The 16,938-nt window shown below is 32.4% G+C and overlaps 2 protein-coding genes across 3 annotated transcripts in view; both read left to right on the forward strand.

The window, feature by feature from the left end:
* LOC145194397 (SCO-spondin-like) overlaps positions 1-12,755 on the forward strand; it is a 14,012-nt gene extending 1,257 nt beyond the window's left edge. Inside the window, exons 4-32 of one of the 2 annotated variants that reach the window (XM_090068600.1) lie at positions 854-1,015; positions 1,165-1,347; positions 1,800-2,402; positions 2,687-2,866; positions 4,118-4,282; positions 4,475-4,648; positions 5,017-5,202; positions 5,319-5,492; positions 5,661-5,834; positions 5,968-6,153; positions 6,267-6,440; positions 6,728-6,901; positions 7,013-7,198; positions 7,311-7,484; positions 7,772-7,945; positions 8,057-8,242; positions 8,355-8,528; positions 8,816-8,989; positions 9,101-9,286; positions 9,401-9,574; positions 9,706-9,879; positions 10,153-10,329; positions 10,603-10,779; positions 10,862-11,047; positions 11,215-11,385; positions 11,559-11,726; positions 11,815-11,903; positions 12,169-12,346; positions 12,465-12,755. In XM_090068600.1, coding sequence (XP_089924726.1) covers positions 854-1,015; positions 1,165-1,347; positions 1,800-2,402; positions 2,687-2,866; positions 4,118-4,282; positions 4,475-4,648; positions 5,017-5,202; positions 5,319-5,492; positions 5,661-5,834; positions 5,968-6,153; positions 6,267-6,440; positions 6,728-6,901; positions 7,013-7,198; positions 7,311-7,484; positions 7,772-7,945; positions 8,057-8,242; positions 8,355-8,528; positions 8,816-8,989; positions 9,101-9,286; positions 9,401-9,574; positions 9,706-9,879; positions 10,153-10,329; positions 10,603-10,779; positions 10,862-11,047; positions 11,215-11,385; positions 11,559-11,726; positions 11,815-11,903; positions 12,169-12,346; positions 12,465-12,511 — 5,330 coding nt within the window. In that variant the 3' untranslated portion in view covers positions 12,512-12,755. The remainder of the gene's footprint in view (positions 1-853; positions 1,016-1,164; positions 1,348-1,799; positions 2,403-2,686; positions 2,867-4,117; positions 4,283-4,474; positions 4,649-5,016; positions 5,203-5,318; positions 5,493-5,660; positions 5,835-5,967; positions 6,154-6,266; positions 6,441-6,727; positions 6,902-7,012; positions 7,199-7,310; positions 7,485-7,771; positions 7,946-8,056; positions 8,243-8,354; positions 8,529-8,815; positions 8,990-9,100; positions 9,287-9,400; positions 9,575-9,705; positions 9,880-10,152; positions 10,330-10,602; positions 10,780-10,861; positions 11,048-11,214; positions 11,386-11,558; positions 11,727-11,814; positions 11,904-12,168; positions 12,347-12,464) is intronic. The other variant, XM_090068602.1, reaches the window with a different exon arrangement.
* A 2,318-nt stretch (positions 12,756-15,073) lies between these two features.
* LOC149881278 (uncharacterized) lies at positions 15,074-16,501 on the forward strand. The gene is made up of 2 exons (XM_090069614.1): positions 15,074-15,149; positions 15,431-16,501. Exon 2 carries the CDS (start codon positions 15,707-15,709, stop codon positions 16,373-16,375), a length of 669 nt encoding a protein of 222 aa, XP_089925740.1. The 5' UTR covers positions 15,074-15,149; positions 15,431-15,706; the 3' UTR covers positions 16,376-16,501.
* Positions 16,502-16,938: the final 437 nt, after the last annotated feature.

Here is a 16,938-nt window from a genome sequence, read left to right on the forward strand (position 1 = left end):
CATGCCAGATATTTCCGCCGTTGAATAAAAATCCAATTCTTACATGCCTAACAGGTAAATTTCCTTAGCCGGCCATAACATCCATGTTTTAGAGTCTCTTTTTCAAGTGCTTGGCGAGGAAAATGTTGCGTGAATAAAACTCGTGTCAGTCACTCGACATAATCAAGCAAACATAAATCAGGATGTATGATATATAAGGAACACAACTTTTTTCTTCAGGTCTAACGTTATGCACCCCTCCTTCGCAGTGCCCTTGTAATCACTTTACCTTATAGTGAACTAATACAAAATTTAAGATTCAATTAATAAATGAAAATTTGATAGGAATCTAATTTCAAATACTTTATTATAGTATCTTAGTATAGAGCTCGGACATGACAATGCTTAGGCAGACGGTAGAACTTCCGCCTCTAATGTGCCACATTAAATTTATCTGATGCAGCTTGATTGTTAGTCCCATCAAATTATTGATAATTGAATTTCAGTTGTTATATGAAATGTTTATATAAGTGTTATTATCTTAAAAAGCATGATTTTGAATTGCTTTTTGGGCTAATGAAAATAAAATTAAAAAACTTGGGCTCGTTTCTGCCCGATCATTTTAGCTTGAGTTAAGGCAATAATGTAAAACTCAATCCTTTTTCCAAATGATAATTTCTTAACTAATTTTTCTGACTAAAAAACAAAAAAATATCTCCTAGCTTCTATATATACAGCATTTATTTTTAAATTTGAAAAAGAGGTGTGAAAATAGTTTAAAAAACTCCTTAAACTGTTAAAGACATTTAATAACTTTTTTTAAATAAAATTTTTCTTTAATGCCATTTTCTACCTAAATATTTTTCATATTTAGCTCAGGTAATAAGCCAGTGGACTCCTTTTAGTGACTGCTCTGCATCATGCAACTTTAATAATCCTGTGCGCACACGCACACGAACATGCACACCAGCTAATTTATGTCAGGGTGTATCATTATTTGACACTACCCCATGCAATACAGAGTTTGCTTGTCCAGGTATATTTTTTAAAATTGAAATAACAACATGTTAAAAGTAAAACTAGAAATATTCTGAATATTTTTTAAAATTATGTAGCAAACATAACAAAACTTCTAAACTAGTGATTATGTATGTATATCCTCTTTCATTTATGTAAATTACATAGATTATCGACTTGGTGACTGGGGTACTTGGAGTGCTTGCTCTGCATCATGCAGATCAACACAATCAAATCCAGTACGTGTACGAGTTCGAGATTACTGTTTGAGCAATTCTTCCTCTTCATATCAATGTACTGCTGATTTCATGGTTAATTATGAACCTTGTAACACTGCTGCTTGCCCAGTTGGTAATACTAGTTATTAGTTAACTAATACACATGAAAACATAGTATCTACATTTATATATATATATATATATATATATATATATATATATATATATATATATATATATATATATATATATATATATATATATATGTTTGTATATCCATTACAAATAAATGTTTATGTTTGTATATCCATTACAAATAAATGTTTATGTTTGCATATCCATTACAAATAAATTGTTTTGAGAAGGATTTTAGTGCTTATATTTGATGTTCTTTTAAGCTATATTTTTATATTGGCATCCCCTTTAAAACATTGTGTGTTAAAAAGTTTCATTAAAGTTTTGAGTTGCACTTCAAGAATTTTCTGTTTTTAAGATTATGCATTAATACTTGCATATTTGAAATGATTTTTATTTTTTAATTATTACACTCTTGAAAGATTATGTAAAAGTGATTGTTTTGTTTAGTAAAATCTTGCTCCAACCTGAATATCACCTTTGTGATTGTGTTGGATTCTTCATCAAGTGTTACTGATTTATCCTGGTCTCAAGAAAAAGGGTTTGCCACCAGTTTTATTGCTAACTCAGAGCTCGGTGTAAATCCAAATGTCCAAGTTGCTGTGGTAAACTTTGCATCCAAAGCAGTTGTGTCTTCTCCTTGTGGTGCTCTAACTAATAAAAGTGATTTTATAAATTTTATGACAGCTTTACCTAGAATAAATGGTGGAACAGCTATAAATGATGGTCTTTTAAAAGCAAGAGCTGCTTACAAGGGTTGTCAGCGATTAAATGTAGATCCAGTTGTTCTGTTTCTCACTGATGGTTTTGAGAACATTGAATTGGATTATAATTATAGAGTGCAAACTGAGAATCTTGTCAAAAGTGAAGCATTGTTGTTTGTAGGTGCAATAGGACCTGATGTTAATCCTACTGACATAAACAGAATGTCACATTATGTTGTTAATGGATCAGATGTATATTACAATAGATTTGCCAGTAACTTTTCTGAACTTGCATCTATTAAAGCTGAAGAATTTTACCCTTTAGTACTTGGAAAACTAGAATGCGAAAGTAAGCTGTTTTAACAGAGATACATTTTTTAAAAATGTATTTCTGTTAAAAAATCTTAAATTTTGAAATTTCAATATTATCTTTTAAAATTTTTAAAAAAAACAAATATGCCTAAAATATAATTTTCAGGTAGAAAAATGTATACTACAAAGTATAAGATACTTTTTATGGATAACACACCTCACTTATGATTAAAGTATAATAGATTTTTTAAATACCAAAGTTGATGTCCTATAATTTTTCATAGTTTTTTTGCTAAATAGGAAATTTGCTTATTATTTAAGGCCAAGGACAATGGACCAGTTGGGGTGCATGGGGTTCTTGCTCTGTAGTTTGTGGGACAGTTGGTTATCAAAGGCGGGAGCGTTCTTGCATAAATCCTAACACGCTTAAAGTTCAAGAAGATTGTGAAGTTATTGGAAACTTGGCTAAATATGATTATACAATCTGCTCACCCACATGTCGTAAGTTTTGTTTTAAAAAAGAAATTCTACCTAATAGTTTAGATGTTGAATACAAAATTTTTGCCGATTTAAAAAGAAGGTTTATCTCTAAATCTTTTGAAGAGAACTGTTACTTTTTAATTATATTAATTTAAATTTAAATGCGACTTTTTATAGTAAGGTTTGACAGCAAGAAAGAAAGTTTGAATCTTTTAGTTCATTTTTAAAAAATCATTTACTTTGATTAAGTTATTAATTAAAGTAAATGATTTTTTTATTATCTAAGGGATTAATTAAGGGATTAAGTTGCTTGTTGAAGCTGCAATAAAACAAAATAAAATATATGTTTAATAATAAAATGCATCTTATTGTTCATGATCTGCTAATTACTATTTGTGATTCACTTTAAAACTTTTAAACTACTCTTTTAACAATTTAAAAATATAACATAAGAGAAATAGTTTACAAAAAATTCTGTATATAATATATTCCAATCATGTTTATGTTTGAGTTTCTTTTGTTTAGTTTTCATTTAGCAATCATTGTATTTTATATTATATATTTATAAGTGTTTGCATGCATGCATAAGCATACATTAAAAAAAAGAAATACCAGACCATACACAAATCGCATGACAACTAATTACAATTTTCAAAATTAAATCAATAAATTGAAGCTTTAGCTCTCACTGTTTTATCTCAACAGAAATTGTTGGTGAAACAATCCTTGTTATTAGTCTGAAGTTTGATTATTTTGTTTATGGTGATTATTATGTTATTCATTGCCATGCCAATAATTAATGCACTTCATCATTGTGGTATTAATTGTTGGATCATTAATAGTAACATGCTCAATAGATATTTTAAAAAGTTCTTCTGCAACATTACAATTTAATATTGATAAATTGTCAATGCTATGTTTTTGTAAAAAGCGCTAAAAAATGTCGATGCAATGTTTTTGTAAAATATTCAATGTAGAATAAGAGCTTGTATAATTTAAATGAAAAAAATCAAAATTCTATGAAAAAAAAATTTTAACATTTTTTCTTGAACTTTTTTTTTGATTTGCTGTTCACATTTTTTTAGTGCTTTCAAAAATTGCAAAAATTACTTTCTCTGTTAACTAAAATATACAAATAAAAATGAAAATATGCACAAAATAAAATTTTCAAAATTTTTTTAAATTTTATTACCTTAAACAGCTCAATATATTTCATGCATTTATAAGTAAGGTTAACAATTTTAACCAATTGAGTTATTGTTGTTTTTGTAGGAGTGTTTAGTGAATGGAGCAGTTGGGGCCAATGCTCTGCAAGCTGTCGACTAGAAACAGGTCCTCCTACTACTACTCGTACCAGAACATGCGGATCAGGACTTGGTATCTGTATTGGTCTTTATTCAGAAACTGTAGAATGTAATACTAATGTTCCTTGCCCAGGTAAAGATTTATACTAACCAAAAAATTCACCTTTGACTCAAAACAAAAAGACTGCGTTATCTGCAAAATAAACTTTTTTTCTTTCTTTTTTTTTTAATAGAATGAAAATAATAATTTTTTTTTGACAAAGGTAATTTCCTAATATTTAAGTTGTATTTTTGTAAGTTGTAAAATGTTGAATAATTCCTTAAGGAACTTTGTCATCATGGGGTTTTTTTGGTGCATGTTCTGCTTCCTGTCAACTAACAGCATCAGTTCCTACACAGTCAAGAAGTCGCACTTGTGTAGGAGCAACACTTGGAGGCAATTGCAACAATGCAGTGCTTTTAGATATTCAAAACTGTAATGCAAATGTTTACTGTCCTGGTATTTTGTTTCATATTTTTTATTTATTATTTTTTACTTTTAGTTTATCATTCATAGTTTTAGTTAAATAAAAGAGTTTTTGGTCTTGAAGATTCACATTTAATGAACTTATTGTTAAATTTGACAAGAATTTTTAAGTGACAGTAGAAAAAGTGTGGTTTATATACATTTTTATAACTTTGACTGTTCGCTTGATTGTCCTCATCTTGATTATGAAAACATATAATTGAATTGCTTTGGTTATAATAAAATATAATTGCAGATATACTAACAAACTTTTGAAATAGCACTCAGGAGTCAGGATTCTATCTTTTACATCTTTAATGAATAAAAACATTTTTTTGTCTATCTACAAAATTATAAATTAGGAACATTGACAGCGTGGAGTAGTTGGGGTGCATGTTCTGATGTCTGTAACACAGTTGGAGACGGACCTTACCAGTCAAGAGAGCGTTCTTGTACTGGATATTCTACATGGGATCCAGCTTACTTTGGATGTGATAACTCTGTTAGAACTGAACAGCAGCTGTGTAATCAAAATGTTCCATGTCTAGGCAAGAGCTTTTTCTCATAGTATTTTTTTTTATTTTGTTAAAATAGTTTCAACTGTATTTGGTCTTGGGTTCAGAGAAAATATCACTCTAAATGAATGCCTTACTACTTTCAACAGGTACTTACACTGCATGGAGTGCTTGGAGCAGTTGCTCAGCTAGCTGTCAATCAAGTCCAACTGTATTCCCATTTCAAACTCATACAAGGACATGTATTGGAGATACATTAGGTGGTGGTTGTACAGGGGCTAGCACTGAAACTCAAACTTGCAATATAGGAGTATCCTGCCCAGGTAACCCTTTCATCTTTTTCCTCTATTTTGCTTCAATATTTGAAGTTTTCTTAAAAGTTTTGCCCAGTTTTAAGTATTTTTTGTTAGAAAAATCATTTTGAAAAGGTCTTTATAATGGCTCAACCATTTTCCTCTCTGAGTTTCACACTTTTAATTTAAATCTTTTAGGTGTTCTCAGTGAATGGGGATCATGGGGAGCATGTTCAGCATCATGTCAGCTTGATTTTATTTCACCAATTCGTACCAGAAGTCGTAGCTGTGATGGTGCCTCTTTTGGAGGCAATTGTAATGGTCAGATCCTAACAAGTTCTGAAAACTGCAATGTAGAAGTTCTTTGCCCAGGTTTGTTATGTGAAGTTTTCTTATTTTTCCTAGATTAAACTTATACCTGTTTATCTACCACTTCATAATAGAATTTTAACAATTTCTGAAGTATGGTTTCCTTTTTTAACATCTTTATTAAATTTGTTCATAGGAACATTGACAGCTTGGAGTGCTTGGAGTGCATGTTCAGATAATTGTAATACAGTTGGTGATGGACCATATCAGAGCAGAGAGCGATCTTGTGTTGGGTATTCTACATGGAACCCTAACTATTTAGGATGTGTTGGTTCAAGTAGAACTGAACAACAGCTATGCAATCAAGATATTGGTTGTCTAGGCATGAGCTTATTTATTAAAGCTGTTCTCTTTTCTATATAATAATTAAGTAGGAAACAATGTTAACTAGTTGCTTCAACAGGTTCTCATTCTGAGGTATCTTGTTCTCAACAGGTACCTATTCTGCATGGAGTGTGTGGAGTGCATGCTCAGAGAGTTGTCAGTCTAATCCCAGTGTATCACCTTACCAAACTCATACAAGGACATGTCAAGGAGATACATTAGGTGCTGGATGCGTTGGAGCAAGTTTTGAAACTCAAGTTTGCAATGTTGGAGTGTCGTGCCCAGGTACTTTTTATAGTTTTTTAAGCCAGAGTTTTATGTAAGTTGGCAATCATTAACTGGACAAAGTTAGTTTGAATGCTTGCTTTTTTTGTACAAATAAAACTATCAAAAAGGATAAGAAATATCATAAAGTGGAATGCTGTTGTAATTTGGTGTTCATTATTTACAGAGAACAATAACAAAAAAAAATTGTGAATTATTTTTAAACAAATGCAGCAAAATCTTATTTTTTTTTTGATATTTTTTGTTCCTACTTTGCTTTTCTGATTTATTTGATGATCATGCTTTAGGTATTCTCAGTGATTGGGGTGCATGGGCAGCATGTTCAGCATCCTGTCAACTCAATTTGACTCCACCCACACGTTCCAGGACTCGTACTTGTACAGGCTCTTCTTTTGGTGGCAATTGTAATGGTCAGACCTTAGTAAGCACTGAAAACTGCAATGTGGAAGTTCTTTGTCCAGGTTTGCTTTATCAAAAAACTTTATGTTTTAAGTCTTTGATTAGCACGTTTTCAGGTGTTTTTTTTATTTTTTTTTACATATCTAATGAAATGGAAATATGATTTCTCATAGGAACATTAACAGCTTGGAGTGCTTGGAGTGCATGTTCAGATGTTTGTAACACAGTTGGTGATGGACCATATCAGAGCAGAGAGCGATCTTGTGTTGGTTATTCTACATGGAATCCTAACTATTTAGGATGTGTTGGTTCAAGTAGAACTGAGCAACAGCTATGCAATCAAGATATTGGTTGTCTAGGCATGAGCTTTTATATTAAAACTGTACCCTTTTTTGTAAATATTAGGTAAGAAACAATTTTAACTAATTGCTTTCTAAAGCTTCCCACTCTAAGGATTCTTGTTCTCAACAGGTACCTATTCTGCATGGAGTGCATGGAGTGCATGCTCAGAGACTTGTCAGTCTAATCCCAATGTATCACCATACCAAACTCATACAAGAACATGTCAAGGAGATACATTAGGTGCTGGATGTGTTGGAGTAAGTGTTGAAACTCAAGTCTGCAATGTGGGAGTGTCGTGCCCAGGTACTTTTTATAGTTGCTTGAGCCAGAGTTTTATGTAAGTTGGCAATCATTAACAGGACAAAGTTAGTTTGAATGCTTGCTTTTTTTGTACAAATAAAACTATCAAAAAGGATAAGAAATATCATAAAGTGGAATGCCGTTGTCATTTGGTGTTCATTATTTACAGAGAACAATAACAAAAAAAAATTGTGAATTATTTTTAAACAAATGCAGCAAAATCTTATTTTTTTTTTGATATTTTTTGTTCCTACTTTGCTTTTCTGATTTATCTGATGATCATGCTTTAGGTATTCTCAGTGATTGGGGTGCATGGGCAGCATGTTCAGCATCCTGTCAACTCAATTTGACTCCACCCACACGTTCCAGGACTCGTACTTGTACAGGCTCTTCTTTTGGTGGCAATTGTAATGGTCAGACCTTAGTAAGCACTGAAAACTGCAATGTGGAAGTTCTTTGTCCAGGTTTGCTTTATCAAAAAACTTTATGTTTTAAGTCTTTGATTAGCACGTTTTCAGGTGTTTTTTTTATTTTTTTTTACATATCTAATGAAATGGAAATATGATTTCTCATAGGAACATTGACAGCTTGGAGTGCTTGGAGTGCATGTTCAGATGTTTGTAACACAGTTGGTGATGGACCATATCAGAGCAGAGAGCGATCTTGTGTTGGGTATTCTACATGGAATCCTAACTATTTAGGATGTGTTGGTTCAAGTAGAACTGAGCAACAGCTATGCAATCAAAATATTGGTTGTCTAGGCATGAGCTTTTATATTAAAACTGTACCCTTTTTTGTAAATATTAGGTAAGAAACAATTTTAACTAATTGCTTTCTAAAGCTTCCCACTCTAAGGATTCTTGTTCTCAACAGGTACCTATTCTGCATGGAGTGCATGGAGTGCATGCTCAGAGACTTGTCAGTCTAATCCCAGTGTATCACCATACCAAACTCATACAAGAACATGTCAAGGAGATACATTAGGTGCTGGATGCGTTGGAGTAAGTGTTGAAACTCAAGTCTGCAATGTGGGAGTGTCATGCCCAGGTACTTTTTATAGTTGCTTGAGCCAGAGTTTTATGTAAGTTGGCAATCATTAACTGGACAAAGTTAGTTTGAATGCTTGCTTTTTTTGTACAAATAAAACTATCAAAAAGGATAAGAAATATCATAAAGTGGAATGCCGTTGTCATTTGGTGTTCATTATTTACAGAGAACAATAACAAAAAAAAATTGTGAATTATTTTTAAACAAATGCAGCAAAATCTTATTTTTTTTTTGATATTTTTTGTTCCTACTTTGCTTTTCTGATTTATCTGATGATCATGCTTTAGGTATTCTCAGTGATTGGGGTGCATGGGCAGCATGTTCAGCATCCTGTCAACTCAATTTGACTCCACCCACACGTTCCAGGACTCGTACTTGTACAGGCTCTTCTTTTGGTGGCAATTGTAATGGTCAGACCTTAGTAAGCACTGAAAACTGCAATGTGGAAGTTCTTTGTCCAGGTTTGCTTTATCAAAAAACTTTATGTTTTAAGTCTTTGATTAGCACGTTTTCAGGTGTTTTTTTTATTTTTTTTTACATATCTAATGAAATGGAAATATGATTTCTCATAGGAACATTGACAGCTTGGAGTGCTTGGAGTGCATGTTCAGATGTTTGTAACACAGTTGGTGATGGACCATATCAGAGCAGAGAGCGATCTTGTGTTGGGTATTCTACATGGAATCCTAACTATTTAGGATGTGTTGGTTCAAGTAGAACTGAGCAACAGCTATGCAATCAAGATATTGGTTGTCTAGGCATGAGCTTATATATTAAAACAGTTCTCTTTTCTATATATTAATTAAGTAGGAAACAATTTTAACTAGCTGCTTTCAACAGGTTCTCACTCTGAAGAATCTTGTTCTCAACAGGTACCTATTCTGCATGGAGTGTGTGGAGTGCATGCTCAGAGACTTGTCAGTCTAATCCCAGTGTATCACCATACCAAAGTCATACAAGGGTTTGTCAAGGAGATACATTAGGTGCTGGATGCGTTGGAGCAAGTTTTGAAAGTCAAGTCTGTAATGTTGGAGTTTCATGTCCTGGTAAGTTCTATAACATTTTTATTTTTTGAATTTCTGTGTTTTTGAATGATTTGTCATATACTTAAATTTTCTCAGGAGTTTTATTATTATTATTTTTTTTATTAGTTTGTTGTTTGTTTAAATGTTCTTAGGAGTTCTAACCGCATGGTCAGCCTTTTCTGCTTGCAGTCAATCTTGTCAGATAGGAAGTGTAGTCCCCACAATGAGGAGAACTCGATCATGTACAAACCCTTCGTTTGGTGGAAATTGTAATGGAGCAGCTCTTGAGGAAATTCAAAATTGTAATGTGGGAACAGCATGTCCAGGTATACACTTGATCATGTGTTTGGAAAAGAAATAGTAAAAGTTAAAAACTAAAAGCTTGTAAAAAAAAAAAAATGTTTTAATTTTGGTAAATAGTGTTAAATTTGGTTAAATCAACAGAAATGGTTAAAAAGTTGTCTTTTTAAGTATAAACCTTTGTTTGTGATATTTTCTTGACTAATAACCCTGTCGGATGTTACAATGAAAAATCTGTTGCCATACAGTCAAAATATAAAAATATTTATTTAAAAGTGATGTTTTGCACATTTTTGTAGGTCAGTTAACTGAATGGACTGCATGGTCAGCATGCCCAGCCAGCTGCCAAGCAACTCTTAATGTCTATCTTAAACAGTTCAGATCAAGACAGTGTGTTAATACATCTTTTACTGGAAATTGTAATGGTCAAAGTTTAACTGATGAAGTTATTTGTGTTAAAGATGTTCCTTGTCCTGGTAAGAAATGAAACAGTAAAAGATAAAAAATATCACTTTCTATTAATTATTTTAATTAATGCGAAGCGACCAGAACTTCTTAAATTATAACATTATATATATGATTACCATTAGATGAAAAATCAATAACTTTAGATGCTTAACAATAATATTTAAATTATCCATTTGTTTATTTATTTCCATATTTCAAAATGGGATTTTTTGGTCATGCGTGACAAATTGTGTTGTGATTTTAAGTTCTGTTGTTTTAATTTACTTTATTGCCTTTTAAAGGAATACTTCAAGCATGGAGCAGTTGGAGCGAATGCTCAGATTCCTGCAGAAGGAGCCAGTCAGTTATTCCATCACAAACTAGAACAAGATTATGTTTATTTGCTACGCTTGGTGCTAATTGTGGAGGTGCAGCGTTAACTGACACCGTCAGTTGTAATGCAAACGTGGGCTGCCCAGGTAATACTATTTTGCAGAAGAATCTAGGCATATTGTTTTTTACCGATTTGGTTTGATTTTTTTAACTCCATTTGTTAAACAGGTGTATGGACAAGTTGGGGTCCATTTACTGATTGCTCTGCATCTTGCCAAACTAATGGTAATGTTGTCCCAACTCAATCTCGACAGAGGTTCTGTGTAAACAACACTCTTGATGGAGTGTGTCCATCTGACAATAATTTGGATAAAGTCCAAACTGTACAATGCAATGTTGGAGTAATTTGCCCAGGTACAGAAGCTTTTAGTTAAATCTTTTTCTTTTTTGTCAAACAATATTTTTGTAAATATTAATGAGTCAGTTTTTTTTTGTTTTGAACTTGATTTTTTAAAATTTGAGCATAACTGTTTTGCTGAATGAAATAAAAGCAGTATACCGAAAATGAGTTTTGTCCTTAGTGAGAGGGACATGGGGTGCTTGGAGTGACTGGTCAGTATGTAGCGCTTCTTGTGATGCTGGCGTGATTAGAAGATCGCGTGTGTGCTCAGCACCTTACCCTCCAGGGGCTGGTGATGACTGTATTGGCAATTCTACTCAAGAACTTCCTTGTAAACTGTTTGATTGTCCAAGTAAGGTTTTGTTTTAGATGTATGTTTTGATTTGTGTTGTATTGGTTTGTACTAGAATTTACATATATCGAAGTAGTAAGATAGTAACTGATCAATGTAAGTGTCATTTTCTTAATTTGCAAAACACTTGGATGAATGAAAATAGGTCTTTCAACTGAATTCTTTTTTAACAGGGTCATGTCCCATTTCAAAACGCTGCAGTTGCTCACAAGTTAAACAATGGTCCAGCGTTCCCATTTTCAATGAGTTCCAAGGCAGGAATTTGAGTCTGGAAGCAATAGACAGCGTGCTTGGATTTTTGGGCTTTTATGGAGAGGATACAGTTAGCCGAGCATGTGATGGTATTTAGTAGTTTCCTTCTTGTGATTTTTCAACTCAGCTGGTGATCTATAATCCTGGTTTCGATGATTGTTTTTAATTTTCATTTAGCTTGCGACAACTTGTTGCTTTCCACTCTGAAAGCACAAATTGCTGATCATTTGAATCAGGCTAGAGCTGCAAGAGTGAAGCTTGAATTAGTAAGTGTTTTTCTGCTTTGTTTTTTTTTCGCTCAGTAAGTCAGTTTTAGTGCTTTTAGCATGAGCGATTGAGACGTGCAAGTAATTTTTCAAACGTTTGTCTTTGGCGCAATACTTTTAATCATATATTTGCTTCTGGTGAAATGTGGTAATTTAAGAGTTGAATCAGAGGCAAAAATTTGTTTAGTTGCGTCCTGGACGTCCTCACTACGTTGTGAACTTGTTTTGTGTCTTTTTGTTTAAAAGCGTTTTTTTTTTAATTCAGATAAAAGCAGACTTGCGTGATGTCATCAACTGTAATGCAGTGATCCAGAACAACTTGGGTCTGTGGCAGCTCTATGATTTGGTATTTGAACGCGCAGCTATGTTAGACGGTGTTATTATCGAATTGAATTCTATCTACTTGCGCTTTGATGCAGCATTGACTTCTTGTCAATCCTATGGTGAGTTTTTTATTTGTAGTTGTTTTGAGCGCAGATTTCGATGTTTCTCTCTGAAGCACGAGGTTTGGTTGATTTTTCGTAAAGAAATGGGAAGTATTTAAAATATTCTTGTTTTCAGGTTGGATCCATCAGACTTTTAAAACAATTTTGCGCAAATGTACTTAGACGAAGAAGATCGTTTGACACATTGATTCCCGATGTCGAAAGATTTGAGATTATTTTTATTTTAGAAGTAAAGTTTTTTAACTATGTAAATATTCTAATGTGCACTTTTTTAAGTCGTTTCATTTTACAGACTTGTAGTTTGTTATCAAAAAGCACTTTTTGTGTGCATATTTTTCTATGACATTTAAATTGCACCTGTTGAAACCCTCATTAAAATTAAATAATAATAATAATAATTGAAATATTTTTTTTTGTTCTTTATATGATAAAATACGTATGGAACGTAGGAACATAAATCGATCATTTTAAAATTGGCTCAAGAACGAGTGAGATAAAGAGAATATATCTGCCTAAGTTGTATCCCTGCCCAAATATGCATTACGTCTTGCGTTAACCTCTCAATAGCTTGTTTTTATGAATTATTTTCTACTTGATTCGTTTCAGCGTCTGAATCTTTCACAGTAATTTTAAAGTTTGGAAGAAAAATTTTTTAAGTGTTGTTTTGAGTAACAGTTGTTGAAACATTTACAGCATTAAAATAATAATAAAAAAAAATCATTGAAGAAAACGTTTAATTTCTTTACAAAAAATCCAGGAAGTCTCGTTAGCACGTGGCTTAGACACACTGATGATATTTGTGGAACAAGCGCAAGAAAAATTTACATTTATGATCATCTCCTTTAGGTGAATAAAAACTATAAACAAATTGCCTACAAGTTTCTTAATTTAGGATAAGATAAAAGTTTGTATTAAGAATGGTAAATGTTTATTGAATTTGATGAAAAAAACAACACGGAGAATGTCTAATGTATTTCATTGATGTTTCACCCTCAGTGTGCGTGGCTGTATCTTTCGTGTCGAATAATATTCGTGTATGGTTCGTGTGGTATTATTGACCGGTGTTCATCTAGTATCGTTGTTTTCTAAACTTAAGATTAATGTAAACTTTGACAAGTTCTCAACGCAAATAATAACGATACGTTGATTCTGACTCGAAATGTATTTAATAGTAACACTATTTGTCTTTTCAGTCTTATTTAGTACTTTTTTTGTAGTTTAATGTTTAACTCCTCATTTAATAGTTTACAAATATAAATAATAACACGACCTCATTTCTTATTCAAAGACATCTTTGGAACTCATATCTCACTTCGGAACTCATGTCTACTTGTATTGGAACTTTTCATAACAGCTTAAAAATCTCTTCTTAAACCCTTTTCAAAAAATAATTTTCTTTCTTTTTCTTTCAAAATCTCGTTTTTCTTTTTCCCTTTCTTCTCTTAGAGATTTTTAATGTTTTTTATTTTATGTTATTTCGCCCATCACTCAATCTCGCCCACCATCTTTGATTGCTTATATGTCCGTTAACACATACGCTATATCATCACAAAGACACTTATTTAGAGCAGCAAGCCTATCTTTATCAGCATCATAACAACCAACCTCAGAGGAACCGTAAATAAAGAATTATCACTTAAGGAAAATTTTTGATTTTTGCTAAGTTTTTTGCTACTTAATTTGCCGAATTCAAACCAGCTAATGCATTTTATTCTCTAATTGTAATAACATTTACAAATGTTTGAAATAGTAGAATATCAGGCGCGGATCCAGGAATTCGTAACTGTGTGGCCAAATTTTATTTTCACGGTTGAAATTTTGATAAAAGATCGATGTTTTAATATTTTATCGCGGCATTTATTGATTGAAAGAACATCGGTAACGTATAATAAGAACCGATTTGACCATGGCAGGAATCTCTATAGCCAAAATCCGTAAATTACGGCAGACAAATTTAAATTTTTAGGGATATTCCGTAAAAAAAAACAACCGAAAACTATCGTGGCTGCCGTTAAATTTAAACTATGTGGCCATTGCCACAATGGCCACCCATTAGATCCGCGCCTGAATATGCATAAAGTTTTTTTCTGCTCAACCTCCCAAATTAACTTAATCTCGCCAACAGAATAAATATATTATCGCCCAATGCATTCAACCTCGCCAGGGTGGGCGAGAATAGATGCAGCATGTTACATGAAGACATATTTATAAGATTTAACTCTTTCGCTACCAGCAGTTTTAAAAAAAAACCTTTCGCCTTGACTCCTATTGTTTTTTGATTAAATTGGGATGACATATTTAAAAAATAATCGAAATTTAAAATCATAAAATTTTGTAAAGATATATATTAAGGACATTATGTTTTTGATTGCTTACAAAGAAGTATATTTTATTTTTATTCTATATACTATTGAGGAAATTATTTTATAAATTAATTACATTATAAAATAACTTCCTCAATAGTATATAGAATAAAATTATCATAAAATTGAACCCCAAATTTACTTGATAATTGCTTTGACAAAAATTGATGATATCCACGTTAATGTAAATTTGATCGCCTTTAAAACAATACGCTTCCTCTGTGTATTGTTATTAAGGAAACTAATTTTAAAAAAATTGCTTTTTACAGTACTATAGTACTATATATGGCCCTGCGTTTAATATTGAGTAATTGTATAAAAAAGATAATGTTCATCAAAACAATAAATTAGCTAGAAGAATAGCAAAGAAAATAAACACATCGCGACTAAGTAAACGTTGTCTCCTATCTCATTTTCTTTTCCTGATAATAATATTGGTAAGAAAGAATTAATGATATATTAAAATAATAGGTTAATTAATTATTGGTAAGAAAGAAATTAGCATTGATTTATATATTTTTATCTTTTTATGCCTATTTTTTTTATAATAGTTAGTTCTTAGAAATAATGAATTTTTCATTTACGATTTTTTATTTATTTTCAAATTTAGAACTAATTTAACATGGTTTTCACCGTGTGTTAATATTTGTAGCTCTTGTAAATTTTGAACACTTTATCAAATTAATATGACATTCATACTACAATTAAATTTATCTAGGTCTTGAAAAATATTAAATTTATCTTGTCTTGAAAAAAACCATGGTTAAAACAAGAGGTGGTTGTTGATCATCACCAAGATTTCACACGATGTTGGTTGGAGCAGAGGCTGCAGTATGTCATAATACAACTCATCTTCGTGATGGTGTAACTCCTTCAACATGTAGTGCTCTTGACATTTGTCAAATGAAACAGCTACCAACACTTGATTGGAACCATTAACACTTTAACTCGTGTTAATGGTTCCAATCATTCCATTGATCAGCTAGTCACTGTTATGAAACGGGGTAAATTCCTGAAATGGAGTGAGGAAAATATGATGAGTGCAATTAAGCATGTCAGATCAGAGCCATCATCTTCAGTTCGTAAGGCAGCAATATTGTACAATGTGCCACGTACAACACTGAGAGACAGGCTCTCTGGAAAAGTTGTTATTGGAGCAAAGCCAGGAAGAAAACCTACCCTACCATTTGCAATAGAAGAAAAACTTATCGATTATGCAAGCATTAGAGCAAAATTAGGGGTAGGTTTTGGGAAGTCAACGTTCCTGAATTATGCTTGGAAACTTGCCACAAAGTACAAAGTTAACTTCAAGAAGATACTTCCAAGCAACCAATGGTGGACTCTGATTAAGCGCCGGCAAGGGAATAAGTTTACTCAGCGACAACCTGAGGGTACAGCTTCAGTTCGACATCAGTGCATGGATAAAGGTAAAGTGTCAAAATACTTTAGTGCTTTGAATGGCGTTATAGTGAAGAATGGTTTTCCCCTTAAACCAGAATCCGTATGGAATATGGATGAACCTGGTCTACAACTTGATGTAAAACCAAGAAAAGTGGTTGCACGAAAAGGAACAAATAACCTGCATAGTCGAACGAGTGGAAATCGAGAGTCAATCACTGTTATTGCATGTGTGAATGCACAGGGTAAGTTCATTCCACCTTAGGTTATAGTGAAGGGAAAGGACATCCAGGTCTTTATTTGATTTTAACATAGATTCCGCGCCACCGGGAACTAATTGAGCTGGTCCGATAGTGGTTGGACTAAACAGGGTCTAGTAAAGCTATGGTTTACCAAGACATTTTTAGAAAACTTGTGTCGTGAATAAAGTCTTCAAGGCGTATTTGAAGGTGTGCTTGTGTGAAGGCGTGTTTAAAGGTGTGTTTGTGTGAAGGCGTGTTTGAAGGTGCTAATATATTTGTAAATGCTAATGATTGTAGATGTTAATGTATTTAATTGTTAACACATTAAATATGTGAAAATGACGCGATTGTAAAAATTTATAAAAAGAGAGTGTATTTTGTAAAATGTATTGATTCGCAGTCAGATGTAAAAAATATTATCAAGTTCAAAAAGTGACTCTTTAGTTTCTCAGGGAAACTTAAAATAATTCCCCACACTATTTGGTGGCGACACTGCCAGGACGAACGAAACCTACGAGTTAGCGAAGAATGGACCAAGAACGAACTTACCAGAGAGAAATCAACATGTTAAGAATGAACATTAAAG

Source organism: Hydra viridissima, unplaced genomic scaffold (genome assembly GCF_058129835.1).
Source record: "Hydra viridissima isolate aposymbiotic clone 2 unplaced genomic scaffold, HvirCarnegie_v1 scaffold_12, whole genome shotgun sequence".
NCBI classification, from domain to species: Eukaryota; Metazoa; Cnidaria; class Hydrozoa; order Anthoathecata; family Hydridae; genus Hydra; species Hydra viridissima.